The sequence below is a fragment of the Heteronotia binoei genome, chromosome 1 (genome assembly GCF_032191835.1).
Source record: "Heteronotia binoei isolate CCM8104 ecotype False Entrance Well chromosome 1, APGP_CSIRO_Hbin_v1, whole genome shotgun sequence".
Taxonomy (NCBI): Eukaryota; Metazoa; Chordata; class Lepidosauria; order Squamata; family Gekkonidae; genus Heteronotia; species Heteronotia binoei.
In genome coordinates, this window is record NC_083223.1 from 2,967,974 (window position 1) to 2,995,286 (window position 27,313).

Genomic DNA, 27,313 nt, shown 5'->3' on the forward strand with positions numbered 1-27,313 from the left:
TACTGGTGAATTATTTTTTATTACAGCTGACACTGACAACATTAATATGTAAAGTGTTTCATAATTGTAATAATAGATACATACACTATTAACAAGGGTTATTAATTTGCCTATGATGATAGAAAGACAGAAGAGAGAGATGTGCCCTCGAAGCTCTTCACTAAGCAAGAGTGTGGTTGCAAGCAAAATAGATAAATGAAAGTTCAGAATGTTCATATTTTATTCTATTAAGCCAGTCTGGAGCTTCTGTGGGGAAACCCTTCTGCCTGCAAAAAAACCCCATTGAATCAAAGATAGTACATTTAATTTTCCACAGCCCTTTCTCAACCACAAAAATTGCTTCACTGAAACATCAGTTGGGTTTGCTTACTTATTCAGCGAACGGTGGTCTTTGTTTTATCTATCCTTCTCTGACTTGAGGCAGTGTAATTGCTCTAACAAAGTCCAGAATTAGCAAAATGAGTAAGAAAACCAAGTGGCTTTTCATGTTTGTGAGGCAGGTTTCATGTGTAAAACCCAACGCTAATGATATTTACTTTATCTACATAGCCGGTACCATTGCAAGGAACTCACTTGGAAGGATACAGTCTCTGTCAACACCATTTTAATAGTTTTAGGGATTGGAAGATATCTGTAATGTGTCAATATGAGAAATCAGACAAAGGAACATTGTTGTTTTCTCTATTCAGTAAGCAATTCAAGAAGTGAAGTCCAAATTTTGAACTAAGTTATGGCTGTGATCTAGCTTGTAGGAGTTCCACAGATAAGTACATGAAACATGAAGGGTTGTGACAAAGCATAGTCCTGTTCTGCTGAATCTGAAGTGTCCTTATTAAGTAAAAAGGTGCAGAAGAGGAGGATGGGGTGCAGAGGGGAGCTACACGTGGTTGGTTGTTAAGAACGTGGCAAAGCACACAAATTGTAAGGCATTGGAGACACAGTTATTGCAATTGCAGGGGTCAAGTCCAGGTCTTCTTTAGACGTCCCAGGGGCTGGCTGGAAAGTGAATCTCTGCAGGAGACTCACAAAGAAGAGGAAGAGCTCCATTTTGGCAAGGGTCTCACCAGCACACACTCGCCGACCTGTGACAATGCAGATAGGACAGAGAAGTCCTGTTTATTCAACTTGATTATGGAAGTTTATGCCATTCCTCCCCATGGAATGATTGTCAAGTCTGTGTATAACTCTGGCTCAGGCAGAGCATTCTGGGAAAGAACCAAAGTATATTCAAGTGCTGCTAGCTTAAACTCTGACCGACCCCCTCCCTTTTGTTATGTAGTATTGCTTTGGGAAATGGGAGAGTGTGAAGCGATAATCGGTGCCTTCTCAGGCTAGAGGCAATGTAGGAGTCAGGAGTCTGCCTTGTTCAAGGCCAACGAGCCTGAGAATGAAATTGTAACATCTATGTGTGAATGTGCCCTGCATAGTGCCCCTCCCTCAGGAATCCCTTTAATGTATCCCTTATAGCCTGATACCTACTGGATTATCTTCAGTCTTTCAATACTGGCATTGCCACAAGTACCAGACTCTAATAAACTAGCTACTTTTATCAACAAGGACTCGTTATTGAATCTGCAGACTTGACAATGATGCCCCAAGTAATCTACCATACATAAAAAAAAATTAAACCTGAAGGCAGACTAAACTACATAGCATCAGATTGATTAACAGTACTGAGCAGGGGTCGCTTTGTAGAAAAATAATTGGTGGATCTCATCCAGGGATGCACCTACTATTCAATGGACAAGGTGGAGAGGAGGACGGGAAACCCTCAGAAATGTTCAGGAGCTGTGCTCCTGTGAGCTCCTGCTGAATCCGAGGCCTGGTACTGAGGAATAATGCCGATTTTTAATGAATAAATGAGAAATTATCCTTTATTAAATAAAAAGGTGCAGAAGAGTTGACTTGGTTACCTAGTTTAGTAATGAAACACACAGTGACCTGTCTAAATGGACTTACCTGCAGAGAATGGCAGGAAGGCATCTCTCTTGACAAACTTTCCTTCGGAATCAAGGAAGTGCTCAGGGTAGAATTGAAAGGGTTTCTCCCACTCAGATTCATCGTACAGCACTGAGTACAGTAATGGGATGATATGTGTTCCCTTGAAAAGGCAAAACAATGAGTTATCGAAGGAAATGAAATGACCCATCAAGTACATTAGCGTTATTCTTCAGACAAAGAAACTACCATCTTCCTCAGGGAGTTAAATGAAAATTCAAAAGAAATGAAAACAAAATAAATAAAAAAATTACTTGAACAGACAGTATTTTCAGAATCTGAATTTTTTGGCACAATCCAGGTGAAGTCAGACACATTCCCCTTGTTTCCTAAGACGAATATATTGAACGCGGAAGAACTTCATTAACTGGCTCTCTTATTCCATAAAACTAAACATTGGTTGCAAAAAAATCACAAATGTGCCACATTTTGCTAAGCAATGAATATAAAGCAAAGATCGATCACCTTTGGGATGAAGTAGCCTCCAATAGTGACGTCTGTAGTGGTGGCATGTGGCGCAGCGGAAGGGGCAATATTACCAAATCTCTGAACTTCATGTATCACCGCATCTGTGAAAGGCAGTTTTGCTCGGTGCTCTATCCGTGGCTGAGCAGATCCGATGACCTTTGTTATTTCTTCTTGCACTTTCTCTGAGGAAACAGAACATTTTCCCCCAATGAATTAAATTTCTGTTTCAGATTTTGAATTATTTCTCCCTGGAAATCTGATGAAGAAACAGCAGAGTTTGTAGCTTCTTGGAGAGTATTATTTTACTTCACAATCACAATAAGCCAGGGGTGGCCAAAGGTAGCTCTCCAGATGTTTTTTTGCCTACAAAAAGGCTGGGCTGATGGGAGTTGTAGGCAAAAAACATCTGCAGAACTACTGTTGGCCACCCCTCCAATAAGCTATGAACAGATGTATTCCGTTTATACCTTGCTTTATCCTTTTATTGTATTTTTGAACTTTTAGCTCTTAACATACCTTTATCTTTGATATGCCAATAAAGGTTTTCTGTCTGTCAATAAATACCCACTTGTTTCATCTACATTGATGTCTCAGCTATATTAACCAAACTGAGTCACGGTTGTGTATGTCCTATGAAGCACTTCCTCTACCCTTGCTGTCATTTTTGGCAACCAAAAGATTGCTGTTTTGGTCACAGGAATGCAACGATGAATATTTACTCAGATGGAGGGCATCTGTGAAATCACCCCCCACCTCCCAAAAAGCCTTTCAGAAGAATGGTAGACATTGTAGAATGGAGAAAGTTCCATAAGCCAGTCTTTAGTGCTTAATAGTATTCATACTAAAGTTCAGAGACCAGATTTGAAAACAGTGATCTAAAAATCACCATTCTTCAGCAAAGAATAAATTTGAAGAGAGACTCCAATGCAAACCTACTGCATCAAGATGTATATTGTGTAATCAGGTCTTAACAAATGTTTGGAATTCCCCAGACATTATTAGTGTTGACTACTTCAGTAAAACTTGGGAGACTGCATTGATACTATTGTGAATTTTCTGTGTACTTTTCTTAATTATATTTAAAATTAGTATTTACTTTTAATTGCATTTCCTGCATTTCTTTGTTCCCACTGTTAGCCTTTTTTCTTTCAGAAAAATATATATGTACACACAAAGAGATACACACAGACATGTGATCAGTTTAATGAGAAGAACTTGACAAAAGTTGATACTAGAATAAAAATTGTTACTTTCCACCCACCAGGAGAGGGAATGATGGTATATAGCCACGCTTTGAAGCTCTCTGTTTTTCATGGCTGTTTTATCTTAATAGACCCTAGTTAATTTAATAATAAATAATTTTAATAATTTCTTTTTCACGAAAGGCCCCTTCAAACTTTTATTGGACCTTGTGTTAATTTGTCAATTTATGAGTTCTCGTAAGACGGGGAAGAAAAACGAAGGAGGATGAACTCGGATCTGTGCTCACCTACAAAGACAACTAAACAATTAAGAACTGATGACTTGATTTCATTCAAGGACATTGTCGCTGCGATCACACACACTAAATAATGCCCTTTCGATCAACTTTCAATGCACTTTCCAACTGGATTTTACTGTGTGAACTAGCTTTTGCCAGTTGGAAACTGCACTGAAAGTGGATTGAAAATGTATTATTTAGTGTGTGTGATCACAGCCTGTAAATAAAAGATCAGCTTTCTTTGCTCTTTCCTCATTAAATAGCTGTGAGTATTTCGAAATAGGGCAAGATTTATCTTCTCTGTTGTCCCCAAGTTGACATTTCCAAGTTCTAATTATCTTATATTACCAGAGTAAGGCAAGCCCACCTGCACGTGATAGAATGAGGAATGTGGATTGAACTCTCAAAAATACTTTTTACTGCAATTTATAGGATAACATTGTCTGCTGACTGGTGAGACAATTATGTCAATTTTCCTGCAATAGAATCATATCTCCTTTCAATTTAATCAGCTCAGTCAGAAGTTTAGCTCCTTCGCTTAGGAGGTTTTGAGCTCCCTGTCTTCTTTGAGAGGTACAGAGGATGAGAAAGTAACAAACAGGAATAACTCAAGTTTTTCCATACAGAAGTCACAATTCAAAAAAGAAAGGGATGCAGGATGAAATCTGATTATGGAGGGGTATGCAGACTGCCAAGAAAACGTCATGATATAACATTACCCCATGGGTTAGTAATGACTCGGTGCTAGAACAGGGGGCTACCTTTACTTTATGCAGACTGCAAAACAACCAGCACTTTCCACCAACAAAAAAGTGGAAGGCGACAAGTTTTAAACTGCATGGTTTTTGTTAATGTGGTTCCCCCCGCCCATACACCCAGGGCCGGTTCGCCCACTAGGCAAACCAGGTGTTTTCCTAGAGCGCTGGGTGGGGGGGGCGCCAAATTGGGCTACCCTCTTCCTGTGCCCATGACAAATGCAAAGTTTGCCTGCCTGCCTCCCTGCCGCCTGGCCCATCCCTTTCCTTGCACTCCACCTCCCCCCCCCCCAGCATGATCAGAGCATGCCGTGCCAAGAATCAGCCCTACCAGCTTTGATGCGGCTGGTGTCTGATCCTTTTCTGAAGTGCACGCTGGAGGCTTTGCTCCACCTCCCTTCCGGTTTCGAAAAGCAGTGCTGCATTGCGCACTGGCAAAGAGAGCAGGTGGGCAGCAGCAGGAGGCAGTGGGGGGGGGGAGGTGGCAGGCAGGGAGCCCCAGGGCTGGCACTGCATACACAAAGAGTTACCAACTCCCAGTGGGCACTTCCTGCTCTCGGCTTGACTTCGCGAACGAAGATTTAAGAAAGGTGCAGTAGTCCACGTCTGCTGCAGGCTCGCTGGTGGCTGACAAGACCAATGCGGGACAGGCAGGTCCAGCCACAGTGGCTGCAGGGAAAAGTCTGATTTGGGGTTGGTGTTGTAGCAGTGCGATTCTTCCTCAACCTCCTTTTGTCCTCAAGACCAGCTATGCGTGCGTTCTCAAAGGAAGAGACAGCCTGGTGGATGGTGTGCCTCCATGATACCTCCCTGCTACCACTGAGCTGTTTGACAGGGGAGAAAATGTGCCAAAATGGGGCAAGGAATATCAGCATCACCTAGAAATTATGTGTGTCCTGTAGTGATATCAGTGTGCTGTGGGGTGCAAGAGTTGATCTGGCATTTGGGGGGTGGTGGTGGTGAAAGCTTTGGTTTAGTCAAACGCGTACAGGTGGAAACTGGAAGGTACAGTAGTGGATCACTGGTGAGGATTTTCCCCAACACGTTTTCCCCTCGTCTCCTCTCTGGTTTCCATTTTTTAAAATCACCAGAATCAACATATGAATATATGAAGCTGCCTTATACTGAATCAGACCCTTGGTCCATCAAAGTCAGTATTGTCTTCTCAGACTGGCAGCGGCTCTCCAGGGTCTCAAGCTGAGGTTTTTCACACCTATTTGCCTGGACCCTTTTTTGGAGATGCCAGGGATTGAACCTGGGACCTTCTGCTTCCCAAGCATATGCTCTACCACTGAGCCACTGTCCCTCCATTATAATGTCTAGTTTGGTCCTGAGAGAGCGAGAATCAACGGTTACTCTCTAAACATGATTGGGATCTTGGAAGGGCACAGCAGATGCAATTTTAGAACTCAAGAACTCAACCCACCCCTTCTGTAATGTTACACCAGCTGGAGAAAAACAGGATGTATAACTCACTGGCACTTCCTGTTCTTCCTCGTTCAGGTAGCATCCAAAGGCTACCTGAGTTCTTTACATTCTCACCGCTATGCATAACTGGAATCCAGATTTCCGAGAAATAATGGAAACTAACCAATGGAAAGGACTTACTCTGAATTTCAGGGTACTTCATCATCAGCAACAGGCCCCAACGCAAGGTAGTCGAAGTGGTCTCCATGCCGGCACCAAATAAGGTCACCACAACAGCTTTTAGGTTTTCATTATGGAAAAACTTGTTGCTCTGGTTCTTGTTCTTTTCCTAGCAGATAAGATGAAAGAAAGCATTCCTTTCCTTTCTCCAATTAAAACTCTATGGCTCAATACTTTGAGCAGCGTAACAATCTGAAATTTCATTTGCAATCTCTGCTTCTCAAAAGACAAAAGGAATAAATTATTTTTGGCAGCCTCCAAAGTTATATTAGGATTTTGATCTGAAACGGAACCATCCTGCTTGGAACAGAACAGTAAAAATTCACATACCTCTTGCTGTTGAATTAGAAAAGCATCGATAAAGTTTCTCTGGTCGTTCACATCCAGGTCTTTCAGGTGTTCTACGAAGGTGTCCTGTATGAAGGCATACAGTTCATCCCTGTTCTTAAGGACAATCTTGCGACCACCAGAAAGAAAACCCAGAGCAGGGAACATGTTGTACAGCTAAAGTGATAAAATATGAGAAAGGAAAAGATCAAGAAATCCCGAAATCCTACTGCTGAGGCAGAAATTCCAAAGGAGTTTTAAAATCTCCTGTGACGCTTTATCACCCAAACCCCTCCACTGAGTCCCAGCATTGCATGAGTTGTGATATCCCTTCCAGGCAAAACCGCAAGTGGCATCAACCTTTGTGTGTGAATGTCACACACTACTGTTTCAAGCAGCAACAAACAATACAAATTGCCTGATGCCCTGGAACAACTTAAAATGGTACCATTTTGAAAGGACTATTCTATCGAGTTTCCTAAACATTTCAAATAAGTTGCAAGTTTCTCAGAACAATTTTTGTATCGGCTATGAATTCTTCAGTTTGCGCAGTGAATCTTTAAAGACAAGGATATGTACATAGCGCTACCTGTACTATTTGTACTAATATTTCAACCATTTAAAAACCAAACTTTAAATAGTTTACCATGACCGAGGGATATCCCATGATCCGGACGTTTTCATTAACCAAGTGTAGTAATCTTAAAAATGTGGGATCTTCATATTCATACCGCTTGCTGAGTAATATGGCCACTATAATATTGGCAACAGCAGCATTCATGATTGTAGTAGTCTCAAATGGTTTTCCTATAGAACAAATATTACAATGAAAACATGAGGTTATGGAATTAACATCAGCATCACTTGTACCTCGTACATTAGCTAGTATATGCTTGCCTAGCATTTGTTATCCATTCCATGCTGACTCAGAATGTTCTGCAATATGCAGAGGGAGAATTCTAAACTGGACCATGTCAAAGCATGGCTCGGGTATTTTTATTGCCTCCCAGTTGCAAAGATAAAAAGCCAACTCACTGTTGTGTACTGCCTCTAAGAGGCTTGCTTAGCATTTGTCATCAATTCTGTGCTGACCCAGAATGCTCCGCAGTGCGCAGAGGAGCAATTCTAGATTGGACCGTGTCAAAATATAGCTTGGGTATCTTTGGTGCCTCCCAACGGCAAAGATAAAAAGCCAACTTGCTGTTGTGTACTGCCTCTTTAAAAGCCTACCCAGTAGGCCTCAGAGCTATCAGGAGAGTTAAAGGAGCTCAGTGCTTCCCAGTCTCTAGATATTGAAACGCCCTTGCCCTGAAGACTGCAATCGGTCAGGGGATTTCAGTGCTTAATAGATTTCCAAGGCACTGTAGGACATCAAGAGCACAAAGCACCAGGCTTTGACTGCATCCACAACTTGTTTCTAACTTCTGCTTAAGGCGATGTCTCTATGAACAGGACAAGATAAGAGGGGGCATCCTCAATGAGTTTCTGATCAACAGCAGCATGTTCAGGCCCCTAGACAGTCAAAATCTTGGGGGTCTCCTCACAAATTATCTCAGACTCAGAGCACCCACCACCACAACCCACGGCCTGCAGGCACCTTCTCAAAAGCCCCTTTGACAAAGCAGAGAGGGGGAAACTTGGCAACAACACCAGCAGCAGCCACACCAGGTAAATTGGGCAAAGAGCGGCTCAGTTGCTGGCGGCATGTGCAGGCTGCGGAGGACTGCAAGCAGGGGGGGAATGGGAGGGAGCCGGCCCAGGGCCCCAAAAGGAGAAGGGGGGGCCATAGACCAGTGCCTACTTGGCCTAATTGTTAATCCAGCCCTGGTTGTTTGTTTCACTATACAAAATGTGGTGGGAAAGGATGGGATCCCTGCTGCTATTAAAACACCCAGGAAGCTGTGGGAATGAGTTGCAATCAAACTAGATTGACCATGTCTTTCCATATATGCCCCAGAGGTTGCTTTGTTTGGCCTCCCAAGATCTTTTTTCCATCCCTGGCCCAAGAGATGCCCGTCTTGCCTCTACCAGGGCCAGGACCTTCTCAATCCTGGCCCCGACCTGGTGGAATCAGCTCCCTATGGAGATCCGGGCCCTAGCTGGCTTGTTAGCATTTCATAGGGCCTGTAAAACAGAGCTGTTCCACCAGACTTTTGGATGAGGTGACGGGTATCTATCTATTAGATTGGTTGACCTCCCCACCATACTACTGTACTATTTTGCTGTACCATCCTGCTGTACCAGTGTGTTATACCATCTTGCTGGAGCATCCTGTTGTACTTTTACTAAATATTGTAACTGGTTTTTATTGTAATGTTACTGTGATTTTATTGTGATCTTATTACTACTTATGATATACTCCGCTCTGAGACCCCATGGGAGAACGGGCAGAATAATAATAATAATAATAATAATAATAATAATAATAATAATACTTCCTTCCTCATTAGTGCTGACTCACTACAGAAATGGCTGCACGGGGCCGTATAAGAGAATGCGAGAGAGAACTCACCTCTTGGGACTGTTACAAAGAAAAGCTATCTTACTATCTACAAGCTAATAACATTGAAGGGACAGAACAAAAACATGCAATTTTATTGGCTATCTATGGAGGAAAAACTTTTTTCGAGTATCCTTTTTCTGACGATAGCTGCTGCACAAAGTACAAAAACTTATGACAAACTAATAACTCTGTTGAAGACATAGTTTTGCCCAATGCCGTCTGTTATTTATTATTATTTATTTACTATTATTTCATTCAATTTATATTCTGTCCTCACAAGCAGGCTGAGGGAGATCACAAAAGTAAGATCTAAAATATATCATGTATAATGAATAAATACTAAAACAAACACATGTGAAAACCAGGTCTGAACACTATTCTCTCTGGGAGCAGAGACCTTAATAGAAAACCCATTCCACATTTTCTTTGCACCTTTGCAAGCCCAGAAGAACTTCCAGCTGAAGCCATCAAAGACAAAGCAGGAGGAGTTGGTCGTCGGCAGCTTCAGAGCTTCAAAGGGGGAGGACAGGAGGGGAGGTGGGGGAGAAAATTGCCATGGCCCTGATCAAAACCCTGGGCGTGCTGGATGTGGCCTTCAGGCTGGACGTTTAACAGTCCTGGCTTAGCTCTTTCATGACAGAAGAATGACACTTGCCCAAAACCCAACAGACATTCCTATAGTCAAGTTACCTGTCCTACAGTTTGTCAAGCATGCGGGTTCAATGACAAGTCGAAGTTGATACAAAGACTGCGTTTATTGATAGACTGATACTTTGGTAACAGGTTCTTGAGAGTAATGCTGAATACACATTGATACAAAACTTTTAAGGCCTACTTCAAAGGGATTCCAAGGGATGGGGTTGCAGGGTAGCATTCACACATAAACTATCATAAATGTCCGCATTCCCATAGCGTTATCAGGACTGTGTCCTTGCTTTCTCCAGATGTCTCTCACTCCCTTACTGGAATGTATGGGAAGGTGCTGATTACTTGGTTCAATTCTCACTACTTCTAATTATAAGCCATAAAGCAAGACGGGGGAAGGGAAAGAATAACGAGCTAAGATGCTTCACAGACCAGGTTAGGCAGGACCCTTACACAATCAATTATCAATGGAATTTCACCATGCTTGACACAGTTACTGTTAATAAAGAGGCCTTCAGCCAAGCAGAACTGGATGTTGTCTGCTCCACTACACAAAACTCACCTTCAAAAGATTCAAACTTCTTTATTAGGAAATGGCACTCCTCAACAATTTTGTCCTCTATGGTCTTCTTGCCCATCCCATAGTCTCTTAATGTGCTTATTGCAAACCGCCTCATCACTTTCCAGTTCTCACCATTAGAAAAAATAATACCTGAAGGGCAACAAAAATCAGGTCTATTGATATGAAGAACAGTGCTTGGTTCCTCACTCTTCAGATCTTGGACTATAGAAGACCCATCATTCTGATTGGAGGATGAAGCTAAAACATTCATCTATTAATCGGAATTAATATTGGAAATGGGGGGCAGGAGAGAGATAAATCCCTTGTTTCATTGCAAAACAGTTTCTTTCTTTCTTTCTTTTTTTAAAAGAGGGCTCCTATCAGGCCCCTGAGCAACTGGCTGTCATCTGCTTCCTTCTCCCTCTCTCTTGCTTCCTTCTGCATAACAGCTTCCTTTGCAAGGCTTACTCAATTGCACAGGAGCTACAGAGCAAAGTCTCTATTTTCTCCATTGGCTGAGGCTCCTCCCTTGGGGAGGAAGTGGGAAGGGAGAGCTCGCTTTGCCAGGCTCTCTCAATCACATAGCAGAGCTACTGAGCCAAGTCTCTCTTCCTTTTATTGGCTGAGGCTCCTCCCCCTCCTGGTCCTCTGGGGAAGGAAAGAAAGAGCCAGAGCTTCCTTTGCTCAGCTCCCTGGATCCCATGGGAAAAATATAAAGAAAAAAACCTTTTAAGACTAATGAGTGCTACGTTTTAATCATGTTTTAAGTTTTTAAAAATATATATTTAATTGTTTTTATCAGTGTCCTTTATAAAGTTTATATCTCCGCTACCGACATGGCCCGGCCCAACAAGATCTCATTTATGTCAGATCTGGCCCTCATAACAAATGAGTTCGACACCCCTGTTCTAAACATTTTAACATACAAAAAATCTCTCTAACTCATTTTCTGGCGGGATCTCTCTTTCAGTCAGATAAGTGAGTATCGGATTCCATAAATCTAAGAATTTCTGATATTGATTGCTTGTAGCAAAACAGCTTCAACAACCAGCAAAAGCAGGACTGAAATACAAGTAATAAACAAAACGTTTACTGAATCCCTGAGAACTGGGCCAGCTTCTATCCGTATAACCAGGCGTGTTTCTAGGTCACCCTGCCAGGGTCTGCTGCCAAGATTTCCCAGAATTCCAACTGCTTCTGAGGTAGGTTGCAGCTTCACCCCATCTACCCCTTCCTTTTCTCTCTCCCTGCAACCAGCCTCCCTATTCATTACTCAGGGATGGGAGATGGCTCGCTGTTGTTTGTGCCTCTGCTTTTGAACCTTTCCCCCTGTCCTGTTTCCATTAGCTACATTTCTTGAGTCTGTTCTTTACCCTTGCAGTTGGTGAGGGGACTTAAGTGTTTATAGCAAAACAGTTTAAAGCCAGCCTAGTTCTATAGATGGGAAAACTCCAGTTGGCATATCTCCTAGGATAATGCTTGGTACAGATTCTCCATGGCTGAAAGTTCTACCTACATAAGCAAGACTAGATATTCTTCAGAAGGACCTCACCATGGCCGTGATCACCCTCTTCAAACACTGGGATCACAGGCCTATCCGCAAAGGCATCCGCCTGGTTCACCAAAGCCTCCTTCACAGTCTTGTAGCCTGCCAGGACGACCATTTTTTGGAATCCAAACTGGATGCTGTAGACAGGGCCGTACTGTTTGGAGAACTGAAATGTAATGGAAGGTAAATAAAAAGCACAGTTCCGCTCATCCAGCTAGTATTGCCAGGTGGTGTCAACAAAAACACTAGACACATGAGGTAATTTTTTTTTTTTACCAAATATATATGCGCACACACGAACACAAGAAAAATTCCAGAAATGTCTCTTTAAGGACAAAAGAACATAAGAGAAGCCATGCTGGATCAGGCCAATGGCCCCTCCAGTCAAACACTCTGTGTCACATAAGAACATAAGAGCAGCCCTGTTGGATCAGGGCAATGGCCCATCCAGTCCAACACTCTGTGTCACATAAGAACATAAGAGAAGCCATGTTGGATCAGGGCAATGGCCCATCCAGTCCAACACTTTGTGTCACATAAGAACATAAGAGAAGCCATGCTGGATCAGGCCAATGGCCCCTCCAGTCAAACACTCTGTGTCACATAAGAACATAAGAGAAGCCATGTTGGATCAGGGCAATGGCCCCTCCAGTCCAACACTCTCTGTCACATAAGAACATAAGAGAAGCCATGTTGGATCAGGGCAGTGGCCCATCCAGTCCAACACTTTGTGTCACATAAGAACATGAGGGAAGCCATGTTGGATCAGGCCAATGGCCCATCCAGTCCAATACTCTGTGTCACATAAGAACATAAGAGGAGCCCTGTTGGATCACGCCAATGGCCCATCCAGTCCAATACTCTGTATCACACAGTGGCCAAAAAACCCAGGTGCCATCAGTGAGGCCAGGACACAAGGTAGGTAGGTAATTTTATTTATATCCCGCCCTCCCCGCCAAAGCAGGCTCAGGGCGGCTGACAACATCATTCAATTATACAAAAACAACAAAACAACAAAGTTACATTTAACGTTAAAATTCTAATAAGTTTAAAATTGATTAATTAATTAGTAATAAAAGTGCTAGTGCTGTTTGTTCTTTATATGATGGCGGTAATCCTTAGCAGTCACTTCCTTCATCAGCAATCACTTCCTTCATCAGCGAAAGCCAGTCGAAAGAGGAAAGTTTTGCAGGCCCTGCGGAATTGTTCAAGGTTCCGCAGGGCCCGCATTTCCTCTGGAAGTTGGTTCCATAGGTTCGGGGCTACAGAGGAGAAGGCCCGATTACGGGTGCATTGCAGCTTCACCTCTCTTGGTCCGGGGGTGGTCAGCAAGTTTTTTTCCAGCTGACCTCAGTGCTCTCTGGGGTTCGTATGGGGAAAGACGGTCCCTAAGGTAGACAGGTCCTCGACCATATAGGGCTTTAAAGGTGATGACCAGCACTTTGTAACGAACCCGGTATGTAACTGGCAGCCAGTGCAGCTCGCGCAGCCCAGGCTGTATATGCTCCCATTTAGGGAGCCCCAGTAACAGTCTGGCCGCTGCGTTCTGCACCAGCTGCAGCTTCCGGGTTCGGTACAGAGGCAGCCCCATGTAGAGGGCATTACAGTAATCCAGTCTCGAGGTGACCGTTGCGTGAAGTACCGTTGCCAGATCTTGGCGCTCTAGGAAGGGAGCCAACTGCCTTGCCCGCCTCAAGTGGAAAAAGGCTGACTTGGCAGTGGCTACAATCTGGGCCTCCATTGATAATGAAGGCTCCAGTAAGACTCCCAGACTCCTAACCCGGTGCGCCGCTTTCAGCGGCGCCCCGTCGAAGACCGGAAGAGGTATTTCCCCTTCCCGGGCGCCCCGACCCAGACAAAGGACTTCTGTCTTCGCTGGATTCAGTTTCAGCCCACTCTCCCTCAACCATGTTGCCATATCCTGCAGGGCCCGGTCTAAATTCTCAGGGACGCAGTCAGGCCGGCCGTCCATCAGCAGATAGAGTTGGGTGTCATCTGCATATTGATGGCACCCAAGTCCATATCTCCTGGCAATCTGGGCAAGAGGGCGCATATAGATATTGAATAACATTGGTGAGAGAACTGCCCCCTGAGGCACTCCACAATCCAGTGTGCGCCTCCGGGACCGCTCACCACCAATTGCCACCCTTTGTCCCCGATCCTCGAGGAAGGAGGAGAGCCATTGTAAGGCAGACCCCCTCACCCCTATATCGGCGAGGCGGCGGGTCAGTAGCCGATGGTCGACCGTGTCGAACGCGGCCGACAGATCTAACAACATCAGCACCGCCACACCGCCCCGATCCAGATGCCGTTGGAGATCATCTACCAGGGCGACCAGTACTGTCTCCGTCCCATAACCCGGGCGAAAGCCGGACTGGCAAGGGTCTAGGATGGAAGCTTCATCCAGAAAGCTCTGCAACTGCGACGCCACTGCCCTCTCTATTATTTTACCTAAAAACGGTAAATTAGAGACCGGTCGGTAGTTTGCCAATTCGGCCGGGTCTGCTGTACTTTTTTTCAAGAGGGGTCGGACCAAAGCCTCTTTCAGGGATGATGGAAAGCGCCCCTCCGAGAGGGAAGCCATGTTGGATCAGGGCAATGAGCCCTTTCACTGTTGCCCCTCCCAAGCACCAAGAGTAGAGGCTAGGGTTGTGAATGCTGGGTTGGAAAATTCCTGGAGAGTTTAGAATGGCGTTTATTTGCGGAAATGTGTGGAAATGTTAATATTTAAAGCTGAGACTTTTAATAGCATGGGGATGAAGATCATAGTCAGCCTCTGTTAGAGAGACACATTTTTATCCTGGCAGTTGCCAACCACAGGATCTTGTCAGTCCTAGGCTGTGATCACACACCAATCCACTTTAAATGTACTTTCTAGCTGGATTTTGGCAGTTCACACAGGTCATTTCTTCACTGAGCTTTAATGAAGAGTTGGTGAGCACTCAATCCACCTTCTACAGATCCACATAATCAAGATCCATGTCACTGATTCAACTTTTAAAAATTTCCGTCACACCTTTTGCAGCATTTAATGTGCTTCATATCTTCCCAACTCTCTCTGTTTGCCAACAAGACAGGCACCAATCAGATTATAAAGAAGAAGAGGGACGCTGCTGTTCATCATTAACAGAAAACACAAGGAGGAAAGTGCCTGAAAATTTAATTCCTTTTGCAGATTTTTAAGGCTGTCTTCCAGACAGTCTGTATTTCTACCCCAGCCCCCCCTCAATCGCAATGCTGCTTATTCCTTTGAGGAACTGCTGCAGGTCATTCATTCAGCGGGTCATTCAGCCTCAGATCGCAAAGCATGGAGGCACACCATCTACCAGGCTGTCTCTTCCTTTGAGAACGCACGCATAGCTGGTCTTGAGGACAAAAGGAGATTGAGGAAGAATCGCACTGCTACAGCACCAACCCCAAATCAGACTTTTCCCTGCAGCCACTGTGGCCGGACCTGCCTGTCCCGCATTGGTCTTGTCAGCCACCAGCGAGCCTGCAGCAGACGTGGACTACTGCACCCTTCTTAAATCTTCGTTCGCGAAGCCAAGCCGAGATGAGAGAGAATCAGTTGCCTAGCAACTGCAATGCACTGGAGAAGAGAACAATTGAAAGTGGGGTGGAACTTGTGGAGGAGCTTGGAAACTCGAAGGAAAACTTCTAAACTGGGCTTTAGATCCGGATCTTCAAAAAACTCCTAATTGGAGAACTACTCTTGAAAACTGTGAGGAAACTCAAGAGTGGAAGCAGCTTTGCTGCACATTCCACAAAAAAGAATATAGAAGACTTAATAAAATGTGAGGCAACACAGGAGTTACGGCGATGTGCAGTGTAGAAGCTGCCGTTGGAATTTGCACAAAGAAAGGATTTTTTGCTAAGTGTAGAAACAGCCACAGTAAAATCTAGTTGGAAAATGGATCGAAAGCCACTTTGTGCTTTATTAAGTTTGTGCTATCAGCCCTAGAGTGATATGCCAAGTCATAGGGCACCACGCTCTGCCTGCCCCCCAATTGATACATACAAATACCCTCAGTCATTTGAGGGCTATAGGTAGAAATTCAACAGATAAAGGTTACAGTAGGTTAGGTTTTCTTTATACAGGTACTTTCTATCTTTGAAAACCAACACCCCTGTGTTTCTGATCATATTATGGTCTCCAGGGGAGGAGACATAAAACAAAAACATGTACTAGATGTCGTGCATGTTTTGCCACAGCTACTGGTTCATGTCAGTTTTTCTTGAACTCTTTCAGCTTCTCCCTCTCTTCACCTTTGAGGGGTAATAGCATCACATCAACCATTTGAGCTGAGATCTTTGCGCACAGCACACAGAGAAAACTAGCACACGAGGGGGGAAAAACTAAGTTGAATTGCTCTTCTCTGACATCTAGTCTTCCAAGTGCGGATGAGTTTATATCATTTTATTTATTTATTCCCCACTTTTCTCTCCAATGGGCACCCAGTTGGATCTCCTGCCCAGCTGCTGAGTGGTAGATTCCATCCTTTTCAAACCTAGCAGGCTGCAATGGAGAACAAGTGGACAATGTGTGTGGAGGTGTGTTGTCACTTTATCAAGCCACTGGGGTAGGCAGAGCACATATATGGATCTTGGCCTTGGGCAGGAGATCCAATTGGGTGCCCATTGGAGAGAAAAGTGGAGAGTAAAGGAACTGACGATAATGTATTTTTACTATGTTGTTAACTGCCTTGAGCAGGGAAGGGTGACCTACAAATATAATGAATGAATGAATGAGGCTACAATACTATTCATCATAACCTAAGTTAAACAATTTCCCCCGAGATGGAAGTTTTCTAGGGAGGTTCTGAAGCAGTATTTTCCCCTTCTATAGCTCTTGGTGCTAGCATCTGGAAACACTGGTTGCAACTTGAGGGGACTTTCTTCCACCACCTTTCTTCTCTCAAGGTATGACTGCTGGGGTTTCAGGGAAGATCTAATTTCAGTCCCAATCCTCAGAACACAGGAAGCCCCACTGAAGACAACCAAGCGAGATTCTGAATTGACTCACTGGTGCAGGATCTACCTCGAACACAGCCTTGATTCCAACTTTCTATGTTTTCATTATTATTAATTGGGTCCTCTCCCCCCAAGTCAATTTTCAAGATGTTCTGTTAGAATAGAAATAAAACAGGAAGTCCTTTTCACATCTGGATTATGGATACGCCCGGAACGGATCAGATTGTCATCTTCTAAATTCTGAGAAAAGGGAGTTTGAGAGATGTCTGATTTGGTTTAAACTTGGTAGAGGGTCTATGAATTTGTTCTTGGCACTGCACTGTTTTAGCTGAACAGAGTTCAGTTACAGCAATAATTACTTTTAATTTACTAACAGAACAAAGGACATTTTATTAATGCATAAGCAAGTTATGTGATATATATTGTCTTCACATTTGTTCTCATATTTGGGGTAGAGAAACTTAAGGTCTGTCTGCCCTATGAGACCAGCACAAGGCGTGGATCTAGAACAAAACAAACAAGAAGGTTACCTTCAACATGGTACTGTAAGGCCTCCTCATATCCAGTAAGTGGAGGTTTCCAATGAGTGGTAATGGCCATGGTCCTGGTGGAAGCTTTCGGCTACTGCTCTTCCAGAAATGGCTCCTTTTCCAAAGGAATGCAAGCGTAAGGGCAAACACGAACAACACAGAAATAGGATCCGTCCAAGCCATTTCTTATGAACAAGTTGAGGTTGCAGAGAAATTTGCAATGGATTTTGTTAAAGGGGTGTTTCTGTCCCCTGAAATGAGGCAAAGAGATTTGTTTATATAGGCACAGCCCAGTATCAGCTCTCACCAATCATCCAACTTATGCATTTTGTAAGAATTGGTCTCCAATTTTCTGTGTGCTTCATCTATAAAAAACCTGCATTTGAAAGGGTGGTGTCTAATTCAACAAATGCAAACTTGTCAGAATAGGTCTAAACTCTCTTGACTCTTTATGACGGTTCAGCATAATATTATCTGAAGGCTAAGCTAGTTAATTATCTACTTTGTCCAAAGAGTAATGTTGCCAGTGAGTAGTCAGACTGAATACTGAACTTAACAGTTAATTGAATTTGACTTTCTGAACTATTTTCCCACGGAACACATGACAAATATTTCAAACCAATGGAAGGGACCTCTACAGCTCTTCTTCTTCTTCTTCTGTTTCCCTAAATAGACCTAGCCGCGGAGTCTTATTTTCCTCACTTGCCGTTTTGGCTAATAACTTCCATGCAAAGGTATTTATTCTCCTAATTTGTCACTAAGGCTGATGACTCCCACACAAAGAACACAGATTTCTCTCACTTTCCACAGCACCTTGTTCAGTCTCTTCAGGCACTCCACTCCTTTTCCCTCCTCATACACAAATCCTCTGAACAAATCCCTTACCACACAATCACAACACACTTCACTCACCTATCTAGCCCCCCCTCTTTGCTACTTTAGAGATCTGCATGTAAAAACATAGGTGAAACCCCATGAAACCCCAGGGGTGTTGAACTCGTGATCTGGCCTAAATGAGACCTTTGTTGGGCTGCGCCAGGCCAAGTCAGGATGGGCCATGTGTGTATTTAAGATTAGCTAGCGGAGATATAAACTTTTAAAAGGACACAGACAAACATGACTAAAGATTTTTTTAAAAAATCTTAAAACATTAGCACTTGTTGGTCTTAAAGGTGCTTTCTTTGTATTTCTCCCAGGGGATTCAGGAAACTGGGCAAAGGAAGCTCTGGCTCTTTCACTCCCTCCCCAGGGGACCAGGAGAGGGAGGAGCCTCAGCCAATGGAGAAAATCGAGGTTTTGCTCTGTAGCTCCTGTATGATTGAGCAAGCCTTGCAAAGCCAGCTGAGATGCAGAAGGAAGCAAGAGAGAGGGAGAAGGAAGCAGACAAGAGCCAGTTGCTCGGGGGGGGGGGGCTGAAAGGAGCCCTCCAGGGGCTTGATTTGGCCCCCGGGCTGCATATTTTACACCCCTGCCCTACATGATCTTGTAGAATGAAAACACACAAAATATGTACATAGAAAAACACTATCCCAGCCCATCATGCATACACCACTTTGTGAGGTTGTTTAACAGCAATGTTTATCAGATGTCCATATAGTAGTCTTGCTTTCAACCTGGTTTTGGGACCAGGAAGCCTTGATCACACTGACAGGGACAGAAGCAGTGGAAGTGGAGCCCCTTCATTCATTCATAAGCTCAGGGCTTTTTTTTTTCTTGTAGCAGGATCTCCTTTGCCTATTTGGCCCCCCCGCCCCCTCCCCGATGTAGCCAATTCTGCAAGAGCTTACAGGGTTCTTAGTACAGGGTCTACTGTAAGCTCCAAGAAGATTGACTACATCAGGTGTGTGTGGCCTAATATGCAAAGGAGTTCCTGCTGCCAAAAAATCCCTGCATAAGCCTTCAGTAGTATTGAGCTTGGTGTCCTGGAGCGGTTCACTGAGATGGGCACTGGGAGCATTAAACTCCGATGGTTCTGCTCTTACTTGGACATCTGGTTTGAGAAGCAGATCATGAGGGACTAGTCAAGTCTCCTGTGTTCTTCAGCGGGGGACTTTTGTGTGCGCACTTCTGGGAAGCCAGAGCCAAAGCTTCCCGAAAGTGACATTATTGAGTCAGTGACGTCTCTTGTGGCTGCTCTAGGCGTTTCTGGGAAAACTCTATGGTTTTCCTGGATGCTCTAGCAATTTGGGAGTATTGTACAATAGAGTATACCATAGAGTATTCCCTCCCTGATGGCTAGAGCGTCCAGGAAAACCATAGAGTTTTCTTGGAAATGCCTAAAGAAGCTGCCTCATGATGTCACTGGCACGATGACATCACTCCCGGGTGACATCGCAACAACGATGTCGGAGGAGGATCTCCCCGCCAGCCCACTTTGGACTGGCAGGTTAGGTACCTCCGGGGTGGGGGAACCCCTGTCCGGACTGGGGGCTTGGCATCCCTATGGAGGGCTGCTGTTTGCCCCATAAGAGACTGGAATATGGAGGACATACAGGGCCAGATATTCTGTCTCACAGGGCTTTTTTGTAGCAGGAACTCCTTTGCATATCGGGCCACACCCCCCTGATGTGGCCTATCCTGATGGAGCTTAACGTAGGCCCTATAAGAAGACCCCTGTAAGCTCTTGGAGGATTGGCTATATCAGGGGTGTGTGGCCTAATAGGCAAAAGAGTTCCTGCTACAAAAAAAAACCCTGCTGTATCCCATGGTGTTCATTATTTATATAAAGGTTCTGGAAGAGGTCGTCTGTCAGTTTAGGGTGAAGTGTCACTAACCTACAGATGACACACAACTCCGGGTCAGTTAGGGTTGGCAAGTCCAATTCAAGAAATATCTGGGGACTTTGGGGGTGGAGCCAGGAGACTTTGGGGGTGGGGCCAGGAGCCAGGTGTGACAAGCATCACTGAACTCCAAAGGGACCGCACACCTTTTAAATGCTTTCCCACCATTTGGAATAATGAAGGATAGGGGCACCTTCTTTTGGAGCTCATAGAATTGGACCCCCTGGTCCAATCCTTTTGAAACTTGGAGGGTGTTTTGGGGAGAGACACTGCTGCAAATTTGGTGCCTCTACCTCAAAAAACAGCCCCCCTCCTCCCGAGCCCCAGATGATCGCGGATCAATTCTTCATTATACCCTATGGGAATTGGTCTCCATAGAGAATAACAGAGTGCCCAGCAGACATTTCCCTCTCCCCCCCCCCTGCTTTCAGATGACCCTGAAGTGGGGGAGGGTCTCCAAACCAGGGGATCCTCTGCCTCCACCTGGGGATTGGCAACCCTAGGGTCAGTGAAAATCCTGAACTGTTTTCTGAACTTAGTAAAGGGCTGGCAATATAGTACCCTCATAAACCTATGGCAAACTGGCATAAAAAGCAGGGAAATGAAGTCATATTTTAGAGTGCCTAATGTCGATAACGGTTTCAATGTACACCGTTTGACAGGCCTAATTACAGGAGTAGAGCAAGGATCACGTATCTGTGGTAACAATGGAAAGAAACAGGGCTTTTTCGAGCAGGAACGCACAGGGACTCAGTTCTGGCTGGCTTGGTGTCGGGGGTGTGGCCTAATATGCAAATGAATTCCTGTCGGGCTTAAAGCCTTGTGTGAAACAGTGGTGAGGTTGGGGGTGTGTCCTACACTACTGAGAAATTGGAATCACTACGCACCATAAAATGTTTTAAAATGTTTTAATTGTATTTACTGTTTGAGGTTTATAGTTTTGAGCTGTTTAATTGTATTTTAAGTTTTGAACTGATTGTTAGCCGCCCTGAGTCCGCTTGTGGAGAGGGCGGGATATAAATTAAAGGTAATAATAATAATAATAATAATAATAATAATAATAATAATAATAATAATAATAATAATAATAATAATAATAATAATAATAATAATATGCAGATAAGTTGCTGCTGGGCTTTTTCTACAAAAAAAAAAAAGCTGTGGAAGGAAGAAAGGCAGAGGTGTGCCCTCAAAGCTGATGGCCGAATTGAAATGTGACTGCAAGCTGCAGCAATAAAGGAATGGTCGAAACGGTGCTAAAGCACCAACACAGCCAGATGCATTGAGAAGAAAAAACTGTTTGTGTTTTACCCCACTCAGCCAAGTCTGAAGACTTCCTCCGTTGAAAATATTGACTAGTTCACCAAGCAGCTGCACTTGGAGGAGTGGGGAATCAAACCTGGTTCTCCAGATTAGAGTCTGCTCTAACCACTACACCACACTGGGTCTCTTGTCAGCCTGGCTCCCTCCTGGGCCCAGGCCTCTATCCTTGCCACTAGCAGTTGTCTGATGATTTAGAGCAGGGGTGTCAAACATGCATTTTGGGGGGCGAATTAGGCCCCCAGAAGGTTCCTATCAGGCCCCCAAGCAACTGACTGTCATTTGCTTCCTTCTCCCTCTCTCTTGCCTCCTTCTGCTTCACAGTTTGCTTTTTAAATTTATTTTAGTATATTTCTATTCTGCCCATTCCCCGTAGGGCTCGGGGCAGAATACAACATATGATAAAACAATAAAATACAATAAAAACATTCTATAAACAGACAACTCAACAGCACTCCGATTACCATGTCATCACATATTGCCAAACCTAGCTGTCTCACACCATGGCAGTTCTTATTCCATTTCCTAGCACAGATGGCAGTGCTGGCCGGGGAGGCCAACCAGATCAAGAATAGATGCTTTGCAAGGTTTGCTCAATTGCACAGGAGCTACAGAACAAAACCTCTATTTTCTCCTTTGGTTGAGGCTCCTCCCTCAGGGAGGAATAGCTTGCTTTGCCAGGCTCTCTCAATCGCACAGTAGAGCTACTGAGAATGGGAGAAATACAAAGCAAGTACCTTTAAGACCAATGAGTGCTAACGTTTTAAGGATGTTTTAAGTTTCTAAATATATATATATTTGCTTGTCTGTGTTCTATATAAAATGTATATCTCTGGTAGGGTTGCCAAGTACAGCCCCAGAAATATCTGGGGACTTTGGGGGTGGAGCCAGGAGACTTTGGGGGTGGAGCCAGGAGACACTGGGGTGGAGCTAGGGGGAGGGGGGGAAACGGCGCCGGGGAGCGTGGCCAGCCGCCCCATCTCAGAGCGGGCGACACCGCTGCGCCGCTGCCGCCTCTTCTCTGCTCACCGTGGCTGCTCCTCCGAGATGGGCTCAGCCTGAGCCCATCTCGGAGGAGCAGCCACGGCGAGCGGAGAAGAGGCGGCAGCGGCGCGGCGGCCTCGCCCACTCCGCCTCTGGGGTGGAATCGGAGGGGGGGTGGAGGCGGGCCGGGGGCGTGGCGAGCTGCGATTCCGGGTCCTAGAAGGGCCCAGATTCGTGGCTCACCATGCTCCTGGCCTGCCTCCGCCCTCCCCTGGTTTTGCCTGCGCTGCTGCCGCCTCTTGGCTGCTCCTCCGAGATGGGCTCAGCCTGGGCCCATCTCGGAGGAGCAGCTGCGGTGGGCGGGGAGGGGGAGGGGGCGGCGGCGCAGCGGCCTCTCCCACTCCGAGATGGGGCGGCTCGCCATGCTCCCTGGCGCCATTTCCCCCCTCCCCCCGCTTCCGTTTTTTGGGGGAGCGGGGGAAGAGGGTGGAAATCCTGGGGTCCCCCGCCAGGGCGGGAGGGTTGGGAAGCCTAATCTCTGGTATCTAATCTTAAATAGGTACACACCTGGCCCAGACCGACGTGGCTCGGCCCAACCAGACATGGCCCAGCCCAACAAGGTCTCTTTTATGTCAGATCTGGCCCTCATAACAAATGAGTTCGATGCCCCTGATTTAGAGTAAAGTATCACTAATATGCAGATGACGTACAACTCTCCTTTTTAGTTGAGTCAGTGGATGCCCTAAACTGTTGTCTGAAGTTAGTAAAGGGCTAGCAATACAGTAGCCACATAAACCCACAGCAGCCATTTTACAGCAGGGGTGGCCAACAGTAGCTCTCCAGATGTTTTTTGCCTACAACTCCCATCAGATGTTTTTTTGCCTACAACTCCCATCAACTCCCAGCCAGCCTGGCCAATGACTGGGGCTGATGGGAGTTGTAGGCAAAAAAAAACATCTGGAGAGCTACCGTTGGCCACTCCTGCTTTACAGGAATAAAACAAAACGCAGGGAGATGAAGCCAAAGTCACATACTGGGAAATTATTTTTATTAAAGGTAAAGGTAGTTTCCTGTGCAAGCACAAGTCGTTTCCAACTCTGGGGTGACGTTGCTTTCACATTTCCATGGCAGAATATTTACAGGGTGGTTTGCCATTGCCTTCCCCAGTCATCCACACTCCCCCCACCCCAGCAAGCTGGGTACTCATTTTACCAACCTCGGAAGGATGGAAGGCTGAGTCAACCTTGAGCCGGCTACCTGAACCCAGCTTCTGCAGGGATCAAACTCAGGTCATGAGCAAAGTTTGGACTGCAATGCTGCGGCTTATCGCTCTGTGCCACATTAACGTTAATAACATTAACATTAATAACAGCTTCACTATGCACAAAGACTGACAAGCCTAATTAGATGTATGTAGCAAGGATTATTAACGCGTAGCTTAAAAGGCAGGGCAATTTTGCTCACCCTGCAGACAGACTGCTACTCATACACACACTCTTCCTCTCAAAAATTAAATTTCAGCACAAAATACAAGTTCAGAAAAAGGAAGTCCACCCCCTTCATCATTGGAAATTCAGATTTCCAATGAACAGAAAGGGTAGGGCTGTTCGGCACTATAAAAGCCAGAATGTTACCTAGATATATGGCACTTCGCACCTACAACAGAGTCTGCTTTTTATCATCCTCCAGTGTTGTTTCAGCCCTGCTTTGTCCTAACACTAACAAACACAGATCCCTATCAGTGATTCTTTTAATCCTCTAAAAACATTCCCATGATTCCACACTGCCCATTTATATTAAGCATTGCTGCTTGCCATTCCCATTTTGTCTGATGAACTCTGCTTAAGAGCGTACAAAAGCTGACATTCTCAATAAAACTTAGTTGGTCTTAAAGGTGAACTTGTCTCCTGCTTTGTTCAAACACAGACCCCAGTTTGTGATTTTTTTAATCTGCAAAAACATTTCCATGACTCTACATACTAACTCACTGCCCACTTTCTCTATATTAAGGACTGCTTGCTATTCCATCCTACTGTCTGATGAAGTGTGCTTAGAGCACATAAAAGCTGACATTCTGAATAAAACTTAGTTGGCCTTAAAGGTGCCACTTGACTACAGCTTCGTACTATGCTGAGCTGTGTGAAATGGCCAGCTATAGCATTTGCAAGGTGTCGCTATGCGCGTGTGCGCATGAGCTTTCCTTCTCACTTCTTTAAAGACATGTGCTGATTGGCTGAGGCCTTCCTCCCCCTCTTCTCTGTCAGCTGCCTGGGACTGCGTCTTCACAGACTGCTGTTAAACTCTTTCAGTGCTGGGTCTGTTCTTTTTTGCTGGATGATTTCTTTTTTAAAAAAACTTCTTGGCTCAGGTCAGTCTCCCCAGGGGGGAGAAAAAATGGAAGGCTTTTGGGAGGGGTTGCGCTTTAGAAATCAGGCTTTCTGCACCTGTGCCCCCAGCTGCAATCCAAGCCCTGTGGTGCTGGGAGCAGAGAAGTTTAGTTTAGTTTAGTTTATTTGTAATTTGTATCCCGCCCTTCCCACCAGGTGGCTCAGGGCGGCTTACAGCATATAAAATCTAACATAAGAATATAAAAATTTAAACATTTCACACAGTTTACATAGTTAAAATTTAAACATTTCACACAGTGTACATAATTAAAACATTAAAAACACACAGCAATCTTACAAAGGAAGAGGAAGTGGGGTGGGGGAAGCACAAACGCCTCTCTCTCTCTTCCTAAAACTCTGTCTCCAAGATCCTTTTAAATAAAACAGTCAGCACCCAGGCTTTTAGGAGTTCTTTCTCCACAGTTTGAAAGGAGGGGGTGGCTTGAGAAACTCAGGCATTGGGTTTCAGCGCTCCTGTTTTTCAAACAGGGAGCTGAGAAGGCGAAAAGGTTTTTGCTTGGTTTCCAGGGCTTCTGAGAAACACTGACCTCTCTCTCTCTCTCTGTGGTTTGCAAAAGCACACATTTACACAAGCACTATTTAAAGATAAATAAGAGACCCCCCTTTAATGTGAAAAGGACCTTACTCATGAGGGGACATGGTTTCACTTTTGCAGAGCGGCAAGTTCTCCCTTGCTTCCCACCACCCATTTCCCACCCCCTTCAGCAAAGGCAGCAGCGGAACACTCCCGCTCCAACTCATCCCTACCTCTTGCTAGCCAAGCAACCAAAGCAGCTTCTGCCAAGGCTCTGAAGCCTCGGGGGAAGGAAGATCCTGGTGGTAGCAGAGGAGCGGAGCTCCAGAACCTCCCAGTTGGAGAAGGATGTTTTGTGTTGCTAGCAGTCAGACTCCTCCTCCTTCAGGAGGGGCTGTTTGGCACTGTAAAAGTGGGGTAAACACTCATCCTTAATATTACCCCAAATCAGGCCTCATTTTGAGCAGGAGCTCAAAAGAGCGGAGCTCCAGAAGCTCCCAGTTGGAAAAGGATGTTCTGTGTTGCTAGCAATCAGACCCCTCCTCCTGAAAAAGGGGCTGTTCGGCACTATAAAAGTGTGGTAAACACTCATCCTTGATATTACCCCAAATCAGGCCTCATTCTGGTAAGGAGCTCACAGGCACGGCGCTCCGGAACCTTCCAGTTGGAAAAAAGATACTCTATATTGCTGGCAGTCAGACCCCTCCTCCTGAAGGAAGGGCTGCTCAGCACTATAAAAGTGAGGTAAACACTCATCCTTGATATTACCCCAAATCAGGCCTCATTTTGGGCCGGAACTCACAGGAGCAGAGCTCCAGAACCTCCCAGTTGGAAAAAGATGTTCTGTGTTGCTGGCAGTCAGAACCCTCCTGAAAAAGGGGCTGCTCAGCACTATAAAAGTGTGGTAAACACTCATCCTTAATATTACCCCAAATCAGGCCTCGTTCTGGTAAGGAGCTCACAGGCACGGAGCTCCGGAACCTTCCAGTTGGGAAAGGATACTCTATATTGCTGGCAGTCAGACCCCTCCTCCAGAAGGAGGGGCTGTTCAACACTATAAAAGTAAGGTAAACAGTCGTCCTTAATATTACCCAAAATCAAAGCCTCATTTTGAGCAGGAGCTCACAGGAGCAGAGCTCCAGAACCTCCCAGTTGGAAAGGGATGTTCTGTGTTGCTACCAATCAGACCCCAGACCCCTCCTCCTGAAAGAGGGGCTGTTCGGCACTATAAAAGTGTGGTAAACACTCATCCTTAATATTACCCCAAATCAGGCCTCGTTCTGGTAAGGAGCTCACAGGCACGGAGCTCCGGAACCTTCCAGTTGGAAAAAGATACTCTATATTGTGGGCAGTCAGACCCCTCCTCCTGAAGGAAGGGCTGCTCAGCACTATAAAAGTGAGGTAAATACTCGTCCTTAATATTACCCCAAATCAGGCCTCATTCTGGGCAAGAACTCACAGGAGCAGAGCTCCAGAACCTCCCAGTTGGAAAAAGGATGTTCTGTGTTGCTGGCAGTCAGACCCTTCCTCTGAAGAAGGGACTGTTCCGCACTATAAAAGTGAGGTAAACACCCCAAATCAGGACTGCCAAGCTCCTGGGTGGAGTGGGGGTTCTCCCGCTTTGGGGGTCCCAAGCTCATGAGCAGAGCTTGGACTGCAGGACTGCAGATTACCACTCTGCACCACAGAGCTCTGTTCCTCAGACTTAAGGCAGTATAGTTGTTCAAACACGTTCCAAAGTAAGTGGAACGGGTCAGCAAACCCGGTAGCCTTATGGATTTGCGAGGTGAATCTGATATCCCAAACGTAGCTCTAACGAAACATATTTGTTTTGTGTACACAGCTGGTACCGTTTGATTGATCTTACTTGAA

General features: G+C 45.1%; 1 protein-coding gene across 1 annotated transcript; it reads right to left on the bottom strand.

The window, feature by feature from the left end:
• On the bottom strand, nucleotides 1–25,769 carry LOC132590058 (cytochrome P450 2K6-like). The gene is made up of 10 exons (XM_060262936.1): nucleotides 25,675–25,769; nucleotides 17,436–17,686; nucleotides 11,938–12,100; nucleotides 10,386–10,535; nucleotides 7,322–7,482; nucleotides 6,679–6,852; nucleotides 6,310–6,457; nucleotides 2,464–2,648; nucleotides 1,960–2,101; nucleotides 1–1,082 (listed from the first exon to the last, which is right to left on the bottom strand). The coding sequence occupies exons 2-10, from the start codon at nucleotides 17,616–17,618 to the stop codon at nucleotides 895–897; spliced, it is 1,494 nt and encodes a 497-aa protein (XP_060118919.1). The 5' UTR covers nucleotides 17,619–17,686; nucleotides 25,675–25,769; the 3' UTR covers nucleotides 1–894.
• Between the last annotated feature and the right edge of the window lie 1,544 nt (nucleotides 25,770–27,313).